This window comes from Phragmites australis, chromosome 22, assembly GCF_958298935.1.
Source record: "Phragmites australis chromosome 22, lpPhrAust1.1, whole genome shotgun sequence".
NCBI lineage: Eukaryota > Viridiplantae > Streptophyta > Magnoliopsida > Poales > Poaceae > Phragmites > Phragmites australis.
Genome location: NC_084942.1, coordinates 23,078,713 through 23,095,683, shown reverse-complemented (window position 1 = coordinate 23,095,683; position 16,971 = coordinate 23,078,713). Strand labels below are relative to the sequence as shown.

Sequence of the window (16,971 nt, the reverse complement as noted above, 5' to 3'; positions counted from 1 at the left end):
GTTATTGGTTATGACACGACTTGGCACACCGAATCGTGTCAAACACTCCTCATAAACTTCTTGGCCGCTTTTGTGGTGATCTTCCCTACCAGTTCGACCTCAATCCACTTAGTGAACATGTCAATAGCCACAAATAGGTGCTTGTAACCGTCTTGGGCTCTTGGGAAAGGTCCCAAGATGTCTAGACCCCATACAACGAATGGTCAAGAAAGAGCGATAGTTTGCAGAGCTTGGGTTGGTCAGGTGGTCTGTCGTCCATAAAATTGGTATGGCTCACATTTTTTCACTAGCTCGCAAGCATCCTAGAGGGCAGTCGGCCAATAGAATCCTTGATGGAAAGCTTTACCAACCACTGTGCCGCATATGCCTCCATGGATATTGTGGAGCACCTTTCCTACCCTCGTCCAGAGTGATGAACTTCATCAAGATTCTATTACTCCCCTTTCCGTAGAGTACCCTGTCAACCAATGTATACATCTTGGCTTTACGGATGATCATTTCGATTGACGCATCATCATCTGGAATTTCTCGACCTTCAAGGTATGCCTGGATTGGAGTCATCTAAGTCACGTCGTGTTCTAGTTGAGTAGCATATAGAGTATTCTGCCTATTCTGCCTCGCTCACCTGTTCAGATTGGGCAACATCCATTCGTCGAGTTATCAGGACATATGGTTTGGTAAGCCTTTCTAAGAAGACTCTGTGCCGGTGATCTTGAAGGAGCGAGTTTTGCAAGCTGGTCGGCCGGAAAGTTATCCCTTCTGGGAATATATTCCACTTCCAACCCATCAAACAGTCGTTCAAGTTTGCACACCTCATTCAGATATGCCACCATAGCTTTGTCGGTGCACTGGTACTCCTTCTGTACTTGCTTCAAAACCAATTGTGAGCCCCCTTTCACAACTGCTCGGTGAATTCTGAGCGAAATTGCCATCCAAAGTCTAGTTACCAAGCCTTCATATCCTGCAACATTGTTAGAAGAATCTAAAAAATAAATTTGTACTACATAGTTGAGGGTGTTTCCAGTCGGTGAAGTGAGTACTATTCCAACCCTCGAGCCATGACACGCAAACAATCCGTTGAAGTGCATGGTCCAACATTCATTATCCACCCTGTTTTCCGTAGGCTTAGGATTTGTCCACTCGGCAATGAAGTGAGCCAATACTTGGGATTTGATAGCTGTTTGCAGAACGAATCGAACCTCGTACTCACCGAGTTCGACTGCCCACTTAGCTATTCACCCAACTGCTACTCAATTCTGAAGGACTTTTCCAATTGGGAGCGTAGAGACCATCGTGATCTTGTGCGCCTGAAAGTAGTACCGGAGCTTCCTTGACGTCATCAGAACCGTGTAGAGAAGTTTCTGGACTTGAGGATACCGAGTCTTCGCATCGTGCAATACTTCACTGACATAATAGATAGGCTTTTGTGTAATAGGTGCTCGTATCACATTTTCTGCAAATCCCTAAAATTGACCCCAAATTCATGTGCATGTGCTTATTTGGAGATTTTGTTGTCCCTTCTTCTATTTGCCTTCTCTCGGGTTTTTTTCAACTTTGCTTATGCCAAGTGACCCCGTTCTTGCCTTTGTTCGGCTTTTGGTCGTTTGAATGAGCTTCTTATGTTTTGCATTTCACAACTATTTCTTTGTGCTCGAGTGTTGTCAATGTACTCATCAAGGAGGAGATTGAGTGACAAAGTGGAGATGTGCCTTGGTCCTCGATAGTGTGATGAGTAATTGCCGACGCGAGGATGAGCTTGAGTTGGTGAATTTGGTGCTTTGGGTGAAATACGAAGAACTTTGGTTGCATTAGCATGTTTAGTTCTTGCATTGCATGTTTTCGGTTGATGGACTAATTGAACAAGAATGCAATGATTGGAGTTGAAATGAGGCGGAGAAACTTGTGTTTGCTTGTGTCATGATGTGTAGGTGCATGGAGTCAACTTAGCGGTCAACTATGAGAGGACCAGGATCAAGTAGAGGCTTGGAGTCCGGAGGGTTAGGAGGACCAAGGACAACTAATGTGTCATTGCTTCGCGGCGAAGAAACTAGATTGTGGAGGCAGGAGTCATGCTGGGTCCCGCCACAAACAAAAGCCATCACCAGTTAGCGCTAAAGAGGCTTGCATAGCAGGGGGAGTAGTCAGTCATGGTGGTTGTGGGTCCCGTCGCACGCTTCCATCACTACAAAAACTGCCCACACGGCATCAATGCCTCTTCCATAGCCACTGCTCTCTCTCTCTCTCACACACACACACTCGGCAAGGTGGAGAGGAACGAGAAGGGAGCACGCACGGAGCTAATGGAGGAGAAAAGCGACGAGCCTTGGTTCGGCCGCCGCATCCTCGGAGTCGCCGGCGCCGGCGCCGTCGCAGTCGCCTTCTTCCTGCTGTCGGGGATCGGGGACAGTACAGACCAGGACCAGACGGCAGATGATCCGCCGGCCCGACCGAGGAGGACGATGAAAGCGCCGGACACCGGCGGCATGGACATCTCCCGCGACAAGTTCAATGAGAACCCGAAGCACTACTTCAAGACCAATCGCCAGAAGGGACCCAAGGCCGCCGTTGACGCTTTCCGGTAACTGACGACGACGGCTAAAAGGAGTACAGCTCCTTCCCGCATAATATACAGGTTTCCATTCCTTGCATGCTTGCACGTATATATGTAGTAGTACTATATATGTACTGCAGTCTGCATGTACGTGTGCATGCGTATGTACGTAGCACTATGTATCTGCACGTACCTAGCCACGTATGAATTGAATATGTCGTGATATATCTTCATGTACTACTGTGTGACTACCCTTTACCAGGCTAGTGTGTAATAATATGTGTGGTAATAATTGTCGCATGCGTCGTATGGCTGAATTTGCTGATGCTGCTCCGCGAAAGCCTGGCTGCCTTTCCTCGTCAGCCTGGGGTGAATGGGATGATATATGCATGTAACTTAATATGCTGCAATCGGCACCAAAAAGACTTTGCGCCACTATCTAGCTTACTTTCTTTGCAATGAGCAGGGAAGAAGAGAAGTAAAGTTACTGTTTGTGCACGAAACGAACAGAACGTGACGAGAGCCCTAACCATTAGAGGGGGCTCAAGCTTGGATATGAACACAGAGTCTGAGAAGAGAAAGGGAGAGAGAATTTATGAAAATGAGTGAAAGATGGAAAAAAAAATCCATCCTCTATCTAACCCTTGAGGGCCCATTATATAGAAGAACAAGGCCGGAGAAATTAGTTCCATACCCCTAGGGGTTTTGTTACAACACACACATAAGGGGATATTTTAGGCCTTTTGCCCTCTTTACATGTGTTATGGTAATTAGAGGACTATAATCTACTCCGTAGCTTCGTCGTGCGCCACCCAAGCATCTTAGGGTTGGGGCGTTCCTTCAACACCACCTCATCATCCGTTGGCTCTGAGGTCCCGAGGGGTGAGCAGATGTACAGAGAATTAGCTACAACCACTTCGGAGTTAAGAAGTCCTCGGTTGTTCCCTGCCGTTGTAGCGTGGATGTTGTTGACAAGAAGTGAAGGTCCTCGTGAAGCTTGCTGGGGTCGCATGCCGAGGGTCGTGGAGGCGGTGGCAGCGATGAGGCTCGACAGAGGCGACAGCGTCCGGAGCCCCGCGACAAGGGCCAGACGTGGAGTCAACAGTGAGGCCGGGGGAGCGTGGTCCCGCAACTCCCTCCGCTGTTGTCGCAGGTAGCGGCGACAAGACTCGACAGGGGTGGCGCCATCTGGAGCCCCACAGCAAGGGTCAGACACGGAGTCAACGACAAGATCGAGAGAAACGTGGTCCCGTGACCTCCTCGGCGGTTGTCGTGGGTGCTGAACGTGGAGTCGATGGCAAGATCGGAGGAAGCGTGGTCCCGTAACCCCCTCGGTTGTTGCCATGGGAGGCGGTGACGAGGCTCGACGAAGGCGGCGCCGTCCGAAGCCCCACGGCAGGGCCGCAGAGCTAAAGTACTCCTAAGTCATATTCAGGTTTAACAAGATCTCGTCTCTAGCATTAGTCCTTTATGATTCTTGTAAATTGATTTGAAAATATTGTGTCTTAACGGAGCCTAATCCTGCGATGTGCAGATTAGTCACGCTATTAGCAACTTAGAACCAAGACGGTGAACAATTACCATTTGGTTTAGTGTGTGACCCAACCCAGCATTACCGAGCGTCTGTCACCTTAACTCTTCCGGCCCCCTTGCGTTCTTTGGTCGTAAGACCATCTCCAACCATATTCCCTTCATTTCGTTTTCTTCCTGATTTTCTTCCCCGTTCTTATTCTTTTATTTTCTCTCATCTCCAATAGCTTCCTTTCGAGGAGAATCACGAAATGAAAGGAGAGAGAATCCTATCCTGAAGGGTATGATCCTGAGAATCCCTTTGTGACAAACCGTGAAGGAAAACCGTTAGAACGTTGAAGGGAACGAAAATCCCTTCACGATAAGATTTTTGCCCCCACGAGAAACCCTTAGACATAGTGAGCGGAGAGCGCGTCCTGCATCTTACTTACAGCGTGTTTCGCGCGGAGCGTCATCCCCCGGCCACCTCGCGTCTTTCAATCGCGAGCGAGCAGGGGCGCGAGGTTATTTTTCCTAAGTAAATGGGCGCGGAGTTGTGCCATGTCAAACGGTGCACTAACGCCATCGTTCTTAGCTTATTAACGCCATTGTGGTTGGATTTTAGCCGATATGTTTGGAACCTTTCCTATCTGTCCTCATATCTCTTCTCCTTGTCCTCAGATCCGATCTACTACGTATGTGCTGCTTCTTACGCTCGGCTCAGGCAATTGCCTCCTACACATGTTTTTTCTGTTAATTTGCCTATTGGAAAGGGGTGGTCGGATCAGCCTCAATTGGTAGCCGTTTGGCCCGCCGAAGCTCTGTTAGAGCAAGGCGAATCAAGGCCAGGTGGATTTATTCGCATGTACAGCAAGGAATTGTTCAAGCATCGAGCTAGGGAGAGATGTCAATATGGTCCTTATGGAGTACTGGGTTGGCTTATCAATGTAAATTTTCTTTTACCACTTGCGTACCAAAATAATGCAAAAATTTCCTGGCCCTTTCTATGTATTTCTTCAAATTCAGCCCTCGCTGCTGCAAGGGCAAATGAATTAGTTTTTTTGAGGCATCAGTGATCACAAATTCACAATACATAAGAATGTTCATTCTGCTTAGTTTTTTATTAGGAATACTCGTTGTGTGTCCGTGCGTTGCAACGGAAACAAAAATTACATAAGATGATATCAAGCATATGCAAAAGTTATTAACTTCAGAGCCAGAAATTACATTGAAGATAAAAAAAAATAATGCAATGTTTGGATTATGAGTCTCACCAGGAATCTTATAAGCAGTCAATTTTAAAAATAAAAATTGTTCCTGATAAAAGAAAAAATGTATATTACATGAGATTCTAGATCTCGTCTATGCTGTAAGGACCTCTCTGTAGAAGATGTTCCTCGTGTATATCCCATTTTGCTTTGAGCACTTCTTTTTTTTTTTATCAGCTGGAACAATAAGGATCCTGATGTTCATTCTAACGGTGGTTCTAGATAATGCAACGTATAACTGACCGTGAGAGAACACTGGCTCCGAGCAGGTAAATACCTGTGAGAGAACACCGGCTCCGAGCAGTTAAATACCGGCGTTGGGGATGATCTGCCCCTGTACCTTATTGACTATCATGGCAAAACTGAGCCTGATAAGAAACTGCTTCCTTTTAAACTAGAAATGATGTGTATTTGAGGAGCGCGGGTTGCCCTAGTCCCATTTGATCATTCTGAAAAGTACCCGATCGATGCTGTTCAGGATTTGCAAGGGCCAACGCAGCTTTCTTTTGCTAACAGGTTTCACGACACTTTTTTAGTATTTTGTTTTTCTGCTACGCATACCATTCTTTATCCCTTTGCCTCTTTCATTCTCTAGCATATGCGAGTGGTGGTTGTGCATTGGATGTCGTGGATTCACCAACATTGCTAATATTGACACCGTCTATAAGACATGTATTTAGCTGTGAAGTATCAAGCATGACCTTTAGATAGTAGTAGTTTAACAATACTTGTATTACTCGTGTTGGTTAGGTCTTGAAATGGAGTGTGACCTGCATCTCGTTTCAAAGACGCCGTCTTCGAGGTAAACAACAATATTGTAAATTCCTAGTCTGCTTTGCACTATAAAATTTATTTGGGAAAGACAACTTAAGTATGATAAGAAAAACTGTAAAATAAAGAAATGATCAACAAAAGCAACTTTAAGCAGGAAACATCATAATCATTACAGCAAAATAGGGAAGAACATGAAAAGTCCAATTTTCGAAACGATATCAGTCATACAACAAAAGAGGGAAGAACATGAGTAGGAAAGGCACATCAAGTGTAGTTCTAAGAATATTGAATCCATCGTAAGAAAAATCACATGTGAGTTGCCTAAGAAAAAACCACATGTTCTAAGCAAAAATCAATTTAAAATAGCGCCTCAGAACCCATGTCACTCACATCACACTTCTGATGGAAATATTCACCAAACAAGTTCTGACTGCAGTCCAGCTAACAAACTTTATTTATTCGCCCCAAAATCTAGATTAATACAAAAGAGGCTTCCTTTTTTTATCAGGTATGCAACCAGATCACTCAGGTATGAATTCAGCGGGCAGGAATAATCATGCTGCAGAATTAAAAGGGGCGTAATGAATAAACCTGAGTAATCAGATGCATACATGAGTAGCTTCAGGTTTCAAGGATTACTTCATGCCATACCTCTGCTCTAAAATTACTGAATGTTAATCAAGTCTCATGCAATCTGAATCGCTGCAAAAAGGTAAGTTTACATGCGTGCCTTAAGATATGTGCAACATTGTTAGAAGAATCTAAAAAATAAATTTGTACTACATAGTTGAGGGTGTTTCCAGTCGGTGAAGTGAGTACTATTCCAACCCTCGAGCCATGACACGCAAACAATCCGTTGAAGTGCATGGTCCAACATTCATTATCCACCCTGTTTTCCGTAGGCTTAGGATTTGTCCACTCGGCAATGAAGTGAGCCAATACTTGGGATTTGATAGCTGTTTGCAGAACGAATCGAACCTCGTACTCACCGAGTTCGACTGCCCACTTAGCTATTCACCCAACTGCTACTCAATTCTGAAGGACTTTTCCAATTGGGAGCGTAGAGACCATCGTGATCTTGTGCGCCTGAAAGTAGTACCGGAGCTTCCTTGACGTCATCAGAACCGTGTAGAGAAGTTTCTGGACTTGAGGATACCGAGTCTTCGCATCGTGCAATACTTCACTGACATAATAGATAGGCTTTTGTGTAATAGGTGCTCGTATCACATTTTCTGCAAATCCCTAAAATTGACCCCAAATTCATGTGCATGTGCTTATTTGGAGATTTTGTTGTCCCTTCTTCTATTTGCCTTCTCTCGGGTTTTTTTCAACTTTGCTTATGCCAAGTGACCCCGTTCTTGCCTTTGTTCGGCTTTTGGTCGTTTGAATGAGCTTCTTATGTTTTGCATTTCACAACTATTTCTTTGTGCTCGAGTGTTGTCAATGTACTCATCAAGGAGGAGATTGAGTGACAAAGTGGAGATGTGCCTTGGTCCTCGATAGTGTGATGAGTAATTGCCGACGCGAGGATGAGCTTGAGTTGGTGAATTTGGTGCTTTGGGTGAAATACGAAGAACTTTGGTTGCATTAGCATGTTTAGTTCTTGCATTGCATGTTTTCGGTTGATGGACTAATTGAACAAGAATGCAATGATTGGAGTTGAAATGAGGCGGAGAAACTTGTGTTTGCTTGTGTCATGATGTGTAGGTGCATGGAGTCAACTTAGCGGTCAACTATGAGAGGACCAGGATCAAGTAGAGGCTTGGAGTCCGGAGGGTTAGGAGGACCAAGGACAACTAATGTGTCATTGCTTCGCGGCGAAGAAACTAGATTGTGGAGGCAGGAGTCATGCTGGGTCCCGCCACAAACAAAAGCCATCACCAGTTAGCGCTAAAGAGGCTTGCATAGCAGGGGGAGTAGTCAGTCATGGTGGTTGTGGGTCCCGTCGCACGCTTCCATCACTACAAAAACTGCCCACACGGCATCAATGCCTCTTCCATAGCCACTGCTCTCTCTCTCTCTCACACACACACACTCGGCAAGGTGGAGAGGAACGAGAAGGGAGCACGCACGGAGCTAATGGAGGAGAAAAGCGACGAGCCTTGGTTCGGCCGCCGCATCCTCGGAGTCGCCGGCGCCGGCGCCGTCGCAGTCGCCTTCTTCCTGCTGTCGGGGATCGGGGACAGTACAGACCAGGACCAGACGGCAGATGATCCGCCGGCCCGACCGAGGAGGACGATGAAAGCGCCGGACACCGGCGGCATGGACATCTCCCGCGACAAGTTCAATGAGAACCCGAAGCACTACTTCAAGACCAATCGCCAGAAGGGACCCAAGGCCGCCGTTGACGCTTTCCGGTAACTGACGACGACGGCTAAAAGGAGTACAGCTCCTTCCCGCATAATATACAGGTTTCCATTCCTTGCATGCTTGCACGTATATATGTAGTAGTACTATATATGTACTGCAGTCTGCATGTACGTGTGCATGCGTATGTACGTAGCACTATGTATCTGCACGTACCTAGCCACGTATGAATTGAATATGTCGTGATATATCTTCATGTACTACTGTGTGACTACCCTTTACCAGGCTAGTGTGTAATAATATGTGTGGTAATAATTGTCGCATGCGTCGTATGGCTGAATTTGCTGATGCTGCTCCGCGAAAGCCTGGCTGCCTTTCCTCGTCAGCCTGGGGTGAATGGGATGATATATGCATGTAACTTAATATGCTGCAATCGGCACCAAAAAGACTTTGCGCCACTATCTAGCTTACTTTCTTTGCAATGAGCAGGGAAGAAGAGAAGTAAAGTTACTGTTTGTGCACGAAACGAACAGAACGTGACGAGAGCCCTAACCATTAGAGGGGGCTCAAGCTTGGATATGAACACAGAGTCTGAGAAGAGAAAGGGAGAGAGAATTTATGAAAATGAGTGAAAGATGGAAAAAAAAATCCATCCTCTATCTAACCCTTGAGGGCCCATTATATAGAAGAACAAGGCCGGAGAAATTAGTTCCATACCCCTAGGGGTTTTGTTACAACACACACATAAGGGGATATTTTAGGCCTTTTGCCCTCTTTACATGTGTTATGGTAATTAGAGGACTATAATCTACTCCGTAGCTTCGTCGTGCGCCACCCAAGCATCTTAGGGTTGGGGCGTTCCTTCAACACCACCTCATCATCCGTTGGCTCTGAGGTCCCGAGGGGTGAGCAGATGTACAGAGAATTAGCTACAACCACTTCGGAGTTAAGAAGTCCCCGGTTGTTCCCTGCCGTTGTAGCGTGGATGTTGTTGACAAGAAGTGAAGGTCCTCGTGAAGCTTGCTGGGGTCGCATGCCGAGGGTCGTGGAGGCGGTGGCAGCGATGAGGCTCGACAGAGGCGACAGCGTCCGGAGCCCCGCGACAAGGGCCAGACGTGGAGTCAACAGTGAGGCCGGGGGAGCGTGGTCCCGCAACTCCCTCCGCTGTTGTCGCAGGTAGCGGCGACAAGACTCGACAGGGGTGGCGCCATCTGGAGCCCCACAGCAAGGGTCAGACACGGAGTCAACGACAAGATCGAGAGAAACGTGGTCCCGTGACCTCCTCGGCGGTTGTCGTGGGTGCTGAACGTGGAGTCGATGGCAAGATCGGAGGAAGCGTGGTCCCGTAACCCCCTCGGTTGTTGCCATGGGAGGCGGTGACGAGGCTCGACGAAGGCGGCGCCGTCCGAAGCCCCACGGCAGGGCCGCAGAGCTAAAGTACTCCTAAGTCATATTCAGGTTTAACAAGATCTCGTCTCTAGCATTAGTCCTTTATGATTCTTGTAAATTGATTTGAAAATATTGTGTCTTAACGGAGCCTAATCCTGTGATGTGCAGATTAGTCACGCTATTAGCAACTTAGAACCAAGACGGTGAACAATTACCATTTGGTTTAGTGTGTGACCCGACCCAGCATTACCGAGCGTCTGTCACCTTAACTCTTCCGGCCCCCTTGCGTTCTTTGGTCGTAAGACCATCTCCAACCATATTCCCTTCATTTCGTTTTCTTCTTGATTTTCTTCCCCGTTCTTATTCTTTTATTTTCTCTCATCTCCAATAGCTTTCCTTCGAGGGGAATCACGAAATGAAAGGAGAGAGAATCCCATCCTGAAGGGTATGATCCTGAGAATCCCTTTGTGACAAACCGTGAAGGAAAACCGTTAGAACGTTGAAGGGAACGAAAATCCCTTCACGATAAGATTTTTGCCCCCACGAGAAACCCTTAGGCATAGTGAGCGGAGAGCGCGTCCTGCATCTTACTTACAGCGTGTTTCGCGCGGAGCGTCATCCCCCGGCCACCTCGCGTCTTTCAATCGCGAGCGAGCAGGGGCGCGAGGTTATTTTTCCTAAGTAAATGGGCGCGGAGTTGTGCCATGTCAAACGGTGCACTAACGCCATCGTTCTTAGCTTATTAACGCCATTGTGGTTGGATTTTAGCCGATATGTTTGGAACCTTTCCTATCTGTCCTCATATCTCTTCTCCTTGTCCTCAGATCCGATCTACTACGTATGTGCTGCTTCTTACGCTCGGCTCAGGCAATTGCCTCCTACACATGTTTTTTCTGTTAATTTGCCTATTGGAAAGGGGTGGTCGGATCAGCCTCAATTGGTAGCCGTTTGGCCCGCCGAAGCTCTGTTAGAGCAAGGCGAATCAAGGCCAGGTGGATTTATTCGCATGTACAGCAAGGAATTGTTCAAGCATCGAGCTAGGGAGAGATGTCAATATGGTCCTTATGGAGTACTGGGTTGGCTTATCAATGTAAATTTTCTTTTACCACTTGCGTACCAAAATAATGCAAAAATTTCCTGGCCCTTTCTATGTATTTCTTCAAATTCAGCCCTCGCTGCTGCAAGGGCAAATGAATTAGTTTTTTTGAGGCATCAGTGATCACAAATTCACAATACATAAGAATGTTCATTCTGCTTAGTTTTTTATTAGGAATACTCGTTGTGTGTCCGTGCGTTGCAACAGAAACAAAAATTACATAAGATGATATCAAGCATATGCAAAAGTTATGAACTTCAGAGCCAGAAATTACATTGAAGATAAAAAAAAAATGCAATGGTTGGATTATGAGTCTCACCAGGAATCTTATAAGCAGTCAATTTTAAAAATAAAAAATGTTCCTGATAAAAGAAAAAATGTACATTACATGAGATTCTAGATCTCGTCTATGCTGTAAGGACCTCTCTGTAGAAGATGTTCCTCGTGTATATCCCATTTTGCTTTGAGCACTTCTTTTTTTTTTTATCAGCTGGAACAATAAGGATCCTGATGTTCATTCTAACGGTGGTTCTAGATAATGCTACGTATAACTGACCGTGAGAGAACACTGGCTCCGAGCAGGTAAATACCTGTGAGAGAACACCGGCTCCGAGCAGTTAAATACCGGCGTTAGGGATGATCTGCCCCTGTACCTTATTGACTATCATGGCAAAACTGAGCCTGACAAGAAACTGCTTCCTTTTAAACTAGAAATGATGTGTATTTGAGGAGCGCGGGTTGCCCTAGTCCCATTTGATCATTCTGAAAAGTACCCGATCGATGCTGTTCAGGATTTGCAAGGGCCAACGCAGCTTTCTTTTGCTAACAGGTTTCACGACACTTTTTTAGTATTTTGTTTTTCTGCTACGCATACCATTCTTTATCCCTTTGCCTCTTTCATTCTCTAGCATATGCGAGTGGTGGTTGTGCATTGGATGTCGTGGATTCACCAACATTGCTAATATTGACACCGTCTATAAAACATGTATTTAGCTGTGAAGTATCAAGCATGACCTTTAGATAGTAGTAGTTTAACAATACTTGTATTACTCGTGTTGGTTAGGTCTTGAAATGGAGTGTGACCTGCATCTCGTTTCAAAGACGCCATCTCCGAGGTAAACAACAATATTGTAAATTCCTAGTCTGCTTTGCACTATAAAATTTTTATTTGGGAAAGACAACTTAAGTATGAGAAGAAAAACTGTAAAATAAAGAAATGATCAACAAAAGCAACTTTAAGCAGGAAACATCATAATCATTACAGCAAAATAGGGAAGAACATGAAAAGTCCAATTTTCGAAACGATATCAGTCATACAACAAAAGAGGGAAGAACATGAGTAGGAAAGGCACATCAAGTGTAGTTCTAAGAATATTTTTTAATTCAAATTCGGTTACCATTCGGTTTCTGAAACCGAGCCGGACCGAGATAGCTGGTTATCGCGATTTTTGCTCGGTAACTGTCGAATTTTCGAACCCTTTGGAGTATCTTCTTTTTAAGTAGTAGAGATTAATAGTAATTTCATATTTTTCTGTAGTATTTATTAATTTGGAAATGTGACTGCGAGCTTCGTTGGTTGGTTCACGCCCAGTAACAGAGGATGCCTAACACCGGGTGTGCAGATAATTAGTCCAAATGGAGCATTATATCATTTAATGTGTGATGCTCGGAATTATGATCTTTTAATGTTCTTGTTCAGTACACAGGATAAATCTTTTAGTTTTCCGTTTTCGAAAAGGGGAGTGCACAACTTAAGTCTATTAGACATCACTATATAAGTGAATTCTTCATCAACCTTATCAATCACATGGCAGACTTTCCAAGTTGGTAAAATAGTACTGCTGGTGCTAACATTTTATAATCTTTTACATGTATAAAGAAACAGAGTTCACGTAGCAAGCTTAAAAAAGAAAATTTGTTGTGTGCAGTTTGGCACAACTACCCTAGTTTCAATTTTTTTTTTTTTTTGCACGAACAGAAAGTGACAGGCATTGTTAGCGCAAGAAACCTAGATTACAAGATGGGGTCAATCGACACCATGTGATGCTTATTACTTTGACTTATTTTGCATGCAGCCATAATAGGATGCACTGCCACCGTCACTTCCTGAAGTGCCGGAGGAACTGTTGTGTTAGATTTAGGATCACATTATACTAAGGATCTTCTAGTCTAATTAAACATGAACACTAATCTTTGATGCGAAATTAGAGAATGAACCTAACTGGTGCCGGATGAAGAAGCCAGATCCAGCGCTCTCTTAGGATTGGGAATTTAGGGTTTGTGATGTCGGGGTAGGATGGCACCTCACGGGAAAACCTTGAACCGTAATGTGGCGGGCTCCCCTTTATATTGTGGTGATGCACGACTCGGGATCATAACCAATCCGTGGATTGTGCCTCCGACCATGGCGCGTGGGGCCTCACTTATTGCGCCTCCAATTGTGGAAGTGCGTGGGCCTAGACCCCTTAACAGACTTGGTTTTGTTAGCCGAAAGATCACATATCCAGCATTCTCCTACTTGATAGTAAAGCTAACAACATAAGCTCCCACTTCAATAGAACAACATACCAAAATAAAGTATTACAATAGTTATTATAACACCATTAAACCTCATTACCTATTGTGTACTACTTTGTCTCAATAGAACAATGACTTAACGAGAGATGGTTTGCTTTTATGGTCCTTACATCTAGAATCATATTCAAAGGCTTTTCAATAAACTCATGCTGGTAATATGGTACTTAATATCGATATATCTTTATTTTATAATATCTATTGTTTGATCTTGGATTGTATCTTTCACAACATAATACTTAATGTTGATATGTTTGGCAGCACCACTCAACTTATTATTATTCGAATAGAAAACTACAGTCATATTATCGTACTATATGGTAACTGGTCTAGCCATCCGAGTTCGGTCTGCTTGTGAATTCAACCGGCTTGACTTTCCAAAGTGGCCCCTGCTGTGGGTAAGTCTCTTAGGCTCCCCATAACATGAATTCGTGATTTGGTTGGTTGATTTTGTGATAAAGCAAAGTTCATGAGTTCTTGATGCTTTGGACCAAAATGAGGATTAGATGAGATTTGAGTTAGTAATCAAGTTGCTGGATTGATGAGTGGGTTCTATACCCCATAAAGTACCTCAAACATATTTTACTTTAGATTGGAGAGGCTAGCAAATCGATTTGGCAAAATTTCCCCCTTTTTAGGAGAAATTCTGAACGGTCTAGATTCTCCGTAAAAATTCGCAGATATTCCGCAAAAATACGGATTATCCGTAGAAATTCGCGGATATTCCGCAGAAATACGGATAATCCGCAGTTACTGTTCATCAAGCGGTTTACGGCTTGTAAAATTCATAATAAATTCACCATAGCTTCAAAAATTATGAAATCAATTTTGTTGGTTTCATAATAACCTCCTCTACCTATTAAAAATGTTCCTAGCCATGAAATAGTTAATTAACTTTCTGAGATAAATTAATTATGTTAAGGCTTCATTAATTCACCGTTAATTCTTTACAAGTCCAAAATGTGTGAATCCAATTTTGCTAGTTTTCTTATGACTTGTGCTAGCTAGGAAGAGATGTTCATACAATTTAAAATATATTTTCATGACTTTTCTTCATATGCATATTGTAGCATGCATTGTTGCACTTCATTCATACTAAGCATTGCATGCGCTCTCCCTTTTAGTGAGTGAAGAACCGGAGTGTGACATGGGTGTGAGCAAAGGCGTAGCAAGCTCCCGCATTTCTGTGAATTCTGTGCGGGGAGTGTCAGGCAAATCCAAGTGCAGCAAGGTAAGTGACTAAGCATTTTGCACCTTTTGTTCAAATGAATGGAGTCTAAAAATTGATAAATTATGTTTATGTATGTTTGCATATGTTTTGAGTAGATATCGGGCAAATGGGTAGAACCTATGTCGTTTGCATAATTCGTCCACCTTGAATTATTGTTCATCCATATCCTTGTAGCCATAGTCACATGGTCGATGTCTAAGAGTCATTAGATATACTTAGCAATGCTTAAGTCATCAGTAGAAGTAGAACGACGGTGTCGCTGTTGTTCACGAGCCTAGGGTTTACTACTTGGTTCACAAATACTTGATGATGATGATGAGACGGTTGGATGAGTGGTGAGAATGAGGCGAGATGTGGATGGTGCTAGGGGTGTTATCTGCTTCGGAGGAAAGTCCTGGGGGCAAACCGGGAGAAGAAACCAGACACCATAGACCGCTTACGTCGTTTAAGCACCGATCATCGGTGTAGTCAGCTTTAGCACTTACCTTACTCACCACATGTTGATCTAATGGTAAGGCGAGCTGATTACCTCAGTAGCTGTGATCATTTGGGCGTGAACATCAATGGTGTGAGCGGGTGGGCTTGTAAGAGGTGCTAGTTTACTCCGGAAGTAGTTATAGTACCTTCGCGCTGAGCGATGCATAATCCAAATAGTTTGGGCTTATTGAGAAAGGTTGACATAAGTACCCCTTGTATGGACATGTGTGGTCATGCAAGTCGTATGGTCCTCGAGTCGTGTGGGTCCATGAGTATCCCCTGCAGAGTGTAAAAATATTTCAAAATACCGCACTCTCGGTCATAAGCATGCTTCTGTCCATCTGCATCAGTTGTAGAGTTTTCGCTTGTGGTTGATGTTTGGGTATGTGGGAGATGGTTGAATTGGTCTTTGTTACATATATGTTCAATGGTTCCAGTTATTTATGTTCAGTTGGTTATGGTTGGGTAGATTTATGTTGTTGTTGGTTAAGTTAGTTGCTCACATCTATGTGTCTAGGTTGCTTACCGCTTATGTTTAACTTAACCATGTGATTTTTCCTTGCTAATAGCTCAATGCATAATCTTTGGAGTCAAGCTATATATATGTGCTCTATATGGTTTAAGTCTTGGGAGTACCTTCCTATTCATGCCTGCATTTTCAGGTGCTGACGGTGAGGAAGAGCCGGTGTTTGGCTACTTCGTGCCTGCCGATTAGGGTGGCGAGCAAGAGTAGTTCATCGTACTCTCAGAGGTCGTGCTTTTGTGATAGAGCCTAAGCGCATATGACTCCATTCTCCTTTTGTTGTATAGCTTTTAGTCTTTCGCTGCTTAGTTTTTTTTACTGGTTAGGAGTTGAGCAGGTTTTAATCTCCTCCTAGCTCTCTTTTGCTGTAAATTGTAATAACCTGTTGCATACTTAACAACTTGTAATATAGCTTTAAGTACTTGTTCTTTCTTAAGCTATGTTGTGATACTAAATGTTGGAAGACATGTGTTCCGATCTTGGATACAGAACACGTGTTTGGACTACCGAGATGGTATCCTGGTTAATCATCAAGGTTATGATTATGTTTAATGATCTTCCTGATAATTAATTAGAATATTGTTTGGACGGTTCCTCACAAAGATCAGGCCTACGGTTTAAGAGTATGCTTTGTGAGGTCTTCTTGAAGGAGTCAAAATCAGTTGACCATCCAAAGGATCACAAAGTGATTGATGTTTGGCTCATCATGCTCTTCTATGCCAATGGTGGTGCTCTACAGAAGAGTGTAGAGAAAATATTGAAGTCCAAGATCTTACAATGGTGTATATGAGAGACTATTTGATCAATGCATTAACAGGAATACTGAATTGGTTAAGGAGCATTTCATGTCATACCTCTTAGCTCATTGGTCACTCATATAGGTTCCGGGATCAACTATGAAGTTTCTTCTGCTCTGGGTATTATGATCTTCCTAACATCCAACAACTAAGAGGAATTAATTCCTATGTCTTCCCATATAACTGACACTGACGTGTAGGAGGAAGAGCTTGTGGGTCTGTAAGACTAGGGTTTTGAGGAGCCCGCTGAGCAAGAAGGCAAGTGTTTTTGAACAACTTGCTTCTATTTTTATAAAAATTTTGTTTTATAACTTTTATGCTGGTCAAATATGATATTCTATGATTAGTGTTTGCTAGTATTTTCACAATATTCCATGTAACCTTAGAATGCTTATCATGTCATGGGTAGAATGTTTATCATGTTATGGGTAGAATGTGTTTAGTTGTGCTTATTCATGGGTAACATAGGTTGATA

General features: G+C 43.9%; 1 protein-coding gene across 1 annotated transcript; it reads left to right on the top strand.

The window, feature by feature from the left end:
* Nucleotides 1–2,180: 2,180 nt before the first annotated feature.
* LOC133904260 (uncharacterized) lies at nucleotides 2,181–2,868 on the top strand. Its single transcript, XM_062345718.1, has one exon. It carries the CDS (start codon nucleotides 2,301–2,303, stop codon nucleotides 2,580–2,582), a length of 282 nt encoding a protein of 93 aa, XP_062201702.1. The 5' UTR covers nucleotides 2,181–2,300; the 3' UTR covers nucleotides 2,583–2,868.
* Nucleotides 2,869–16,971: the final 14,103 nt, after the last annotated feature.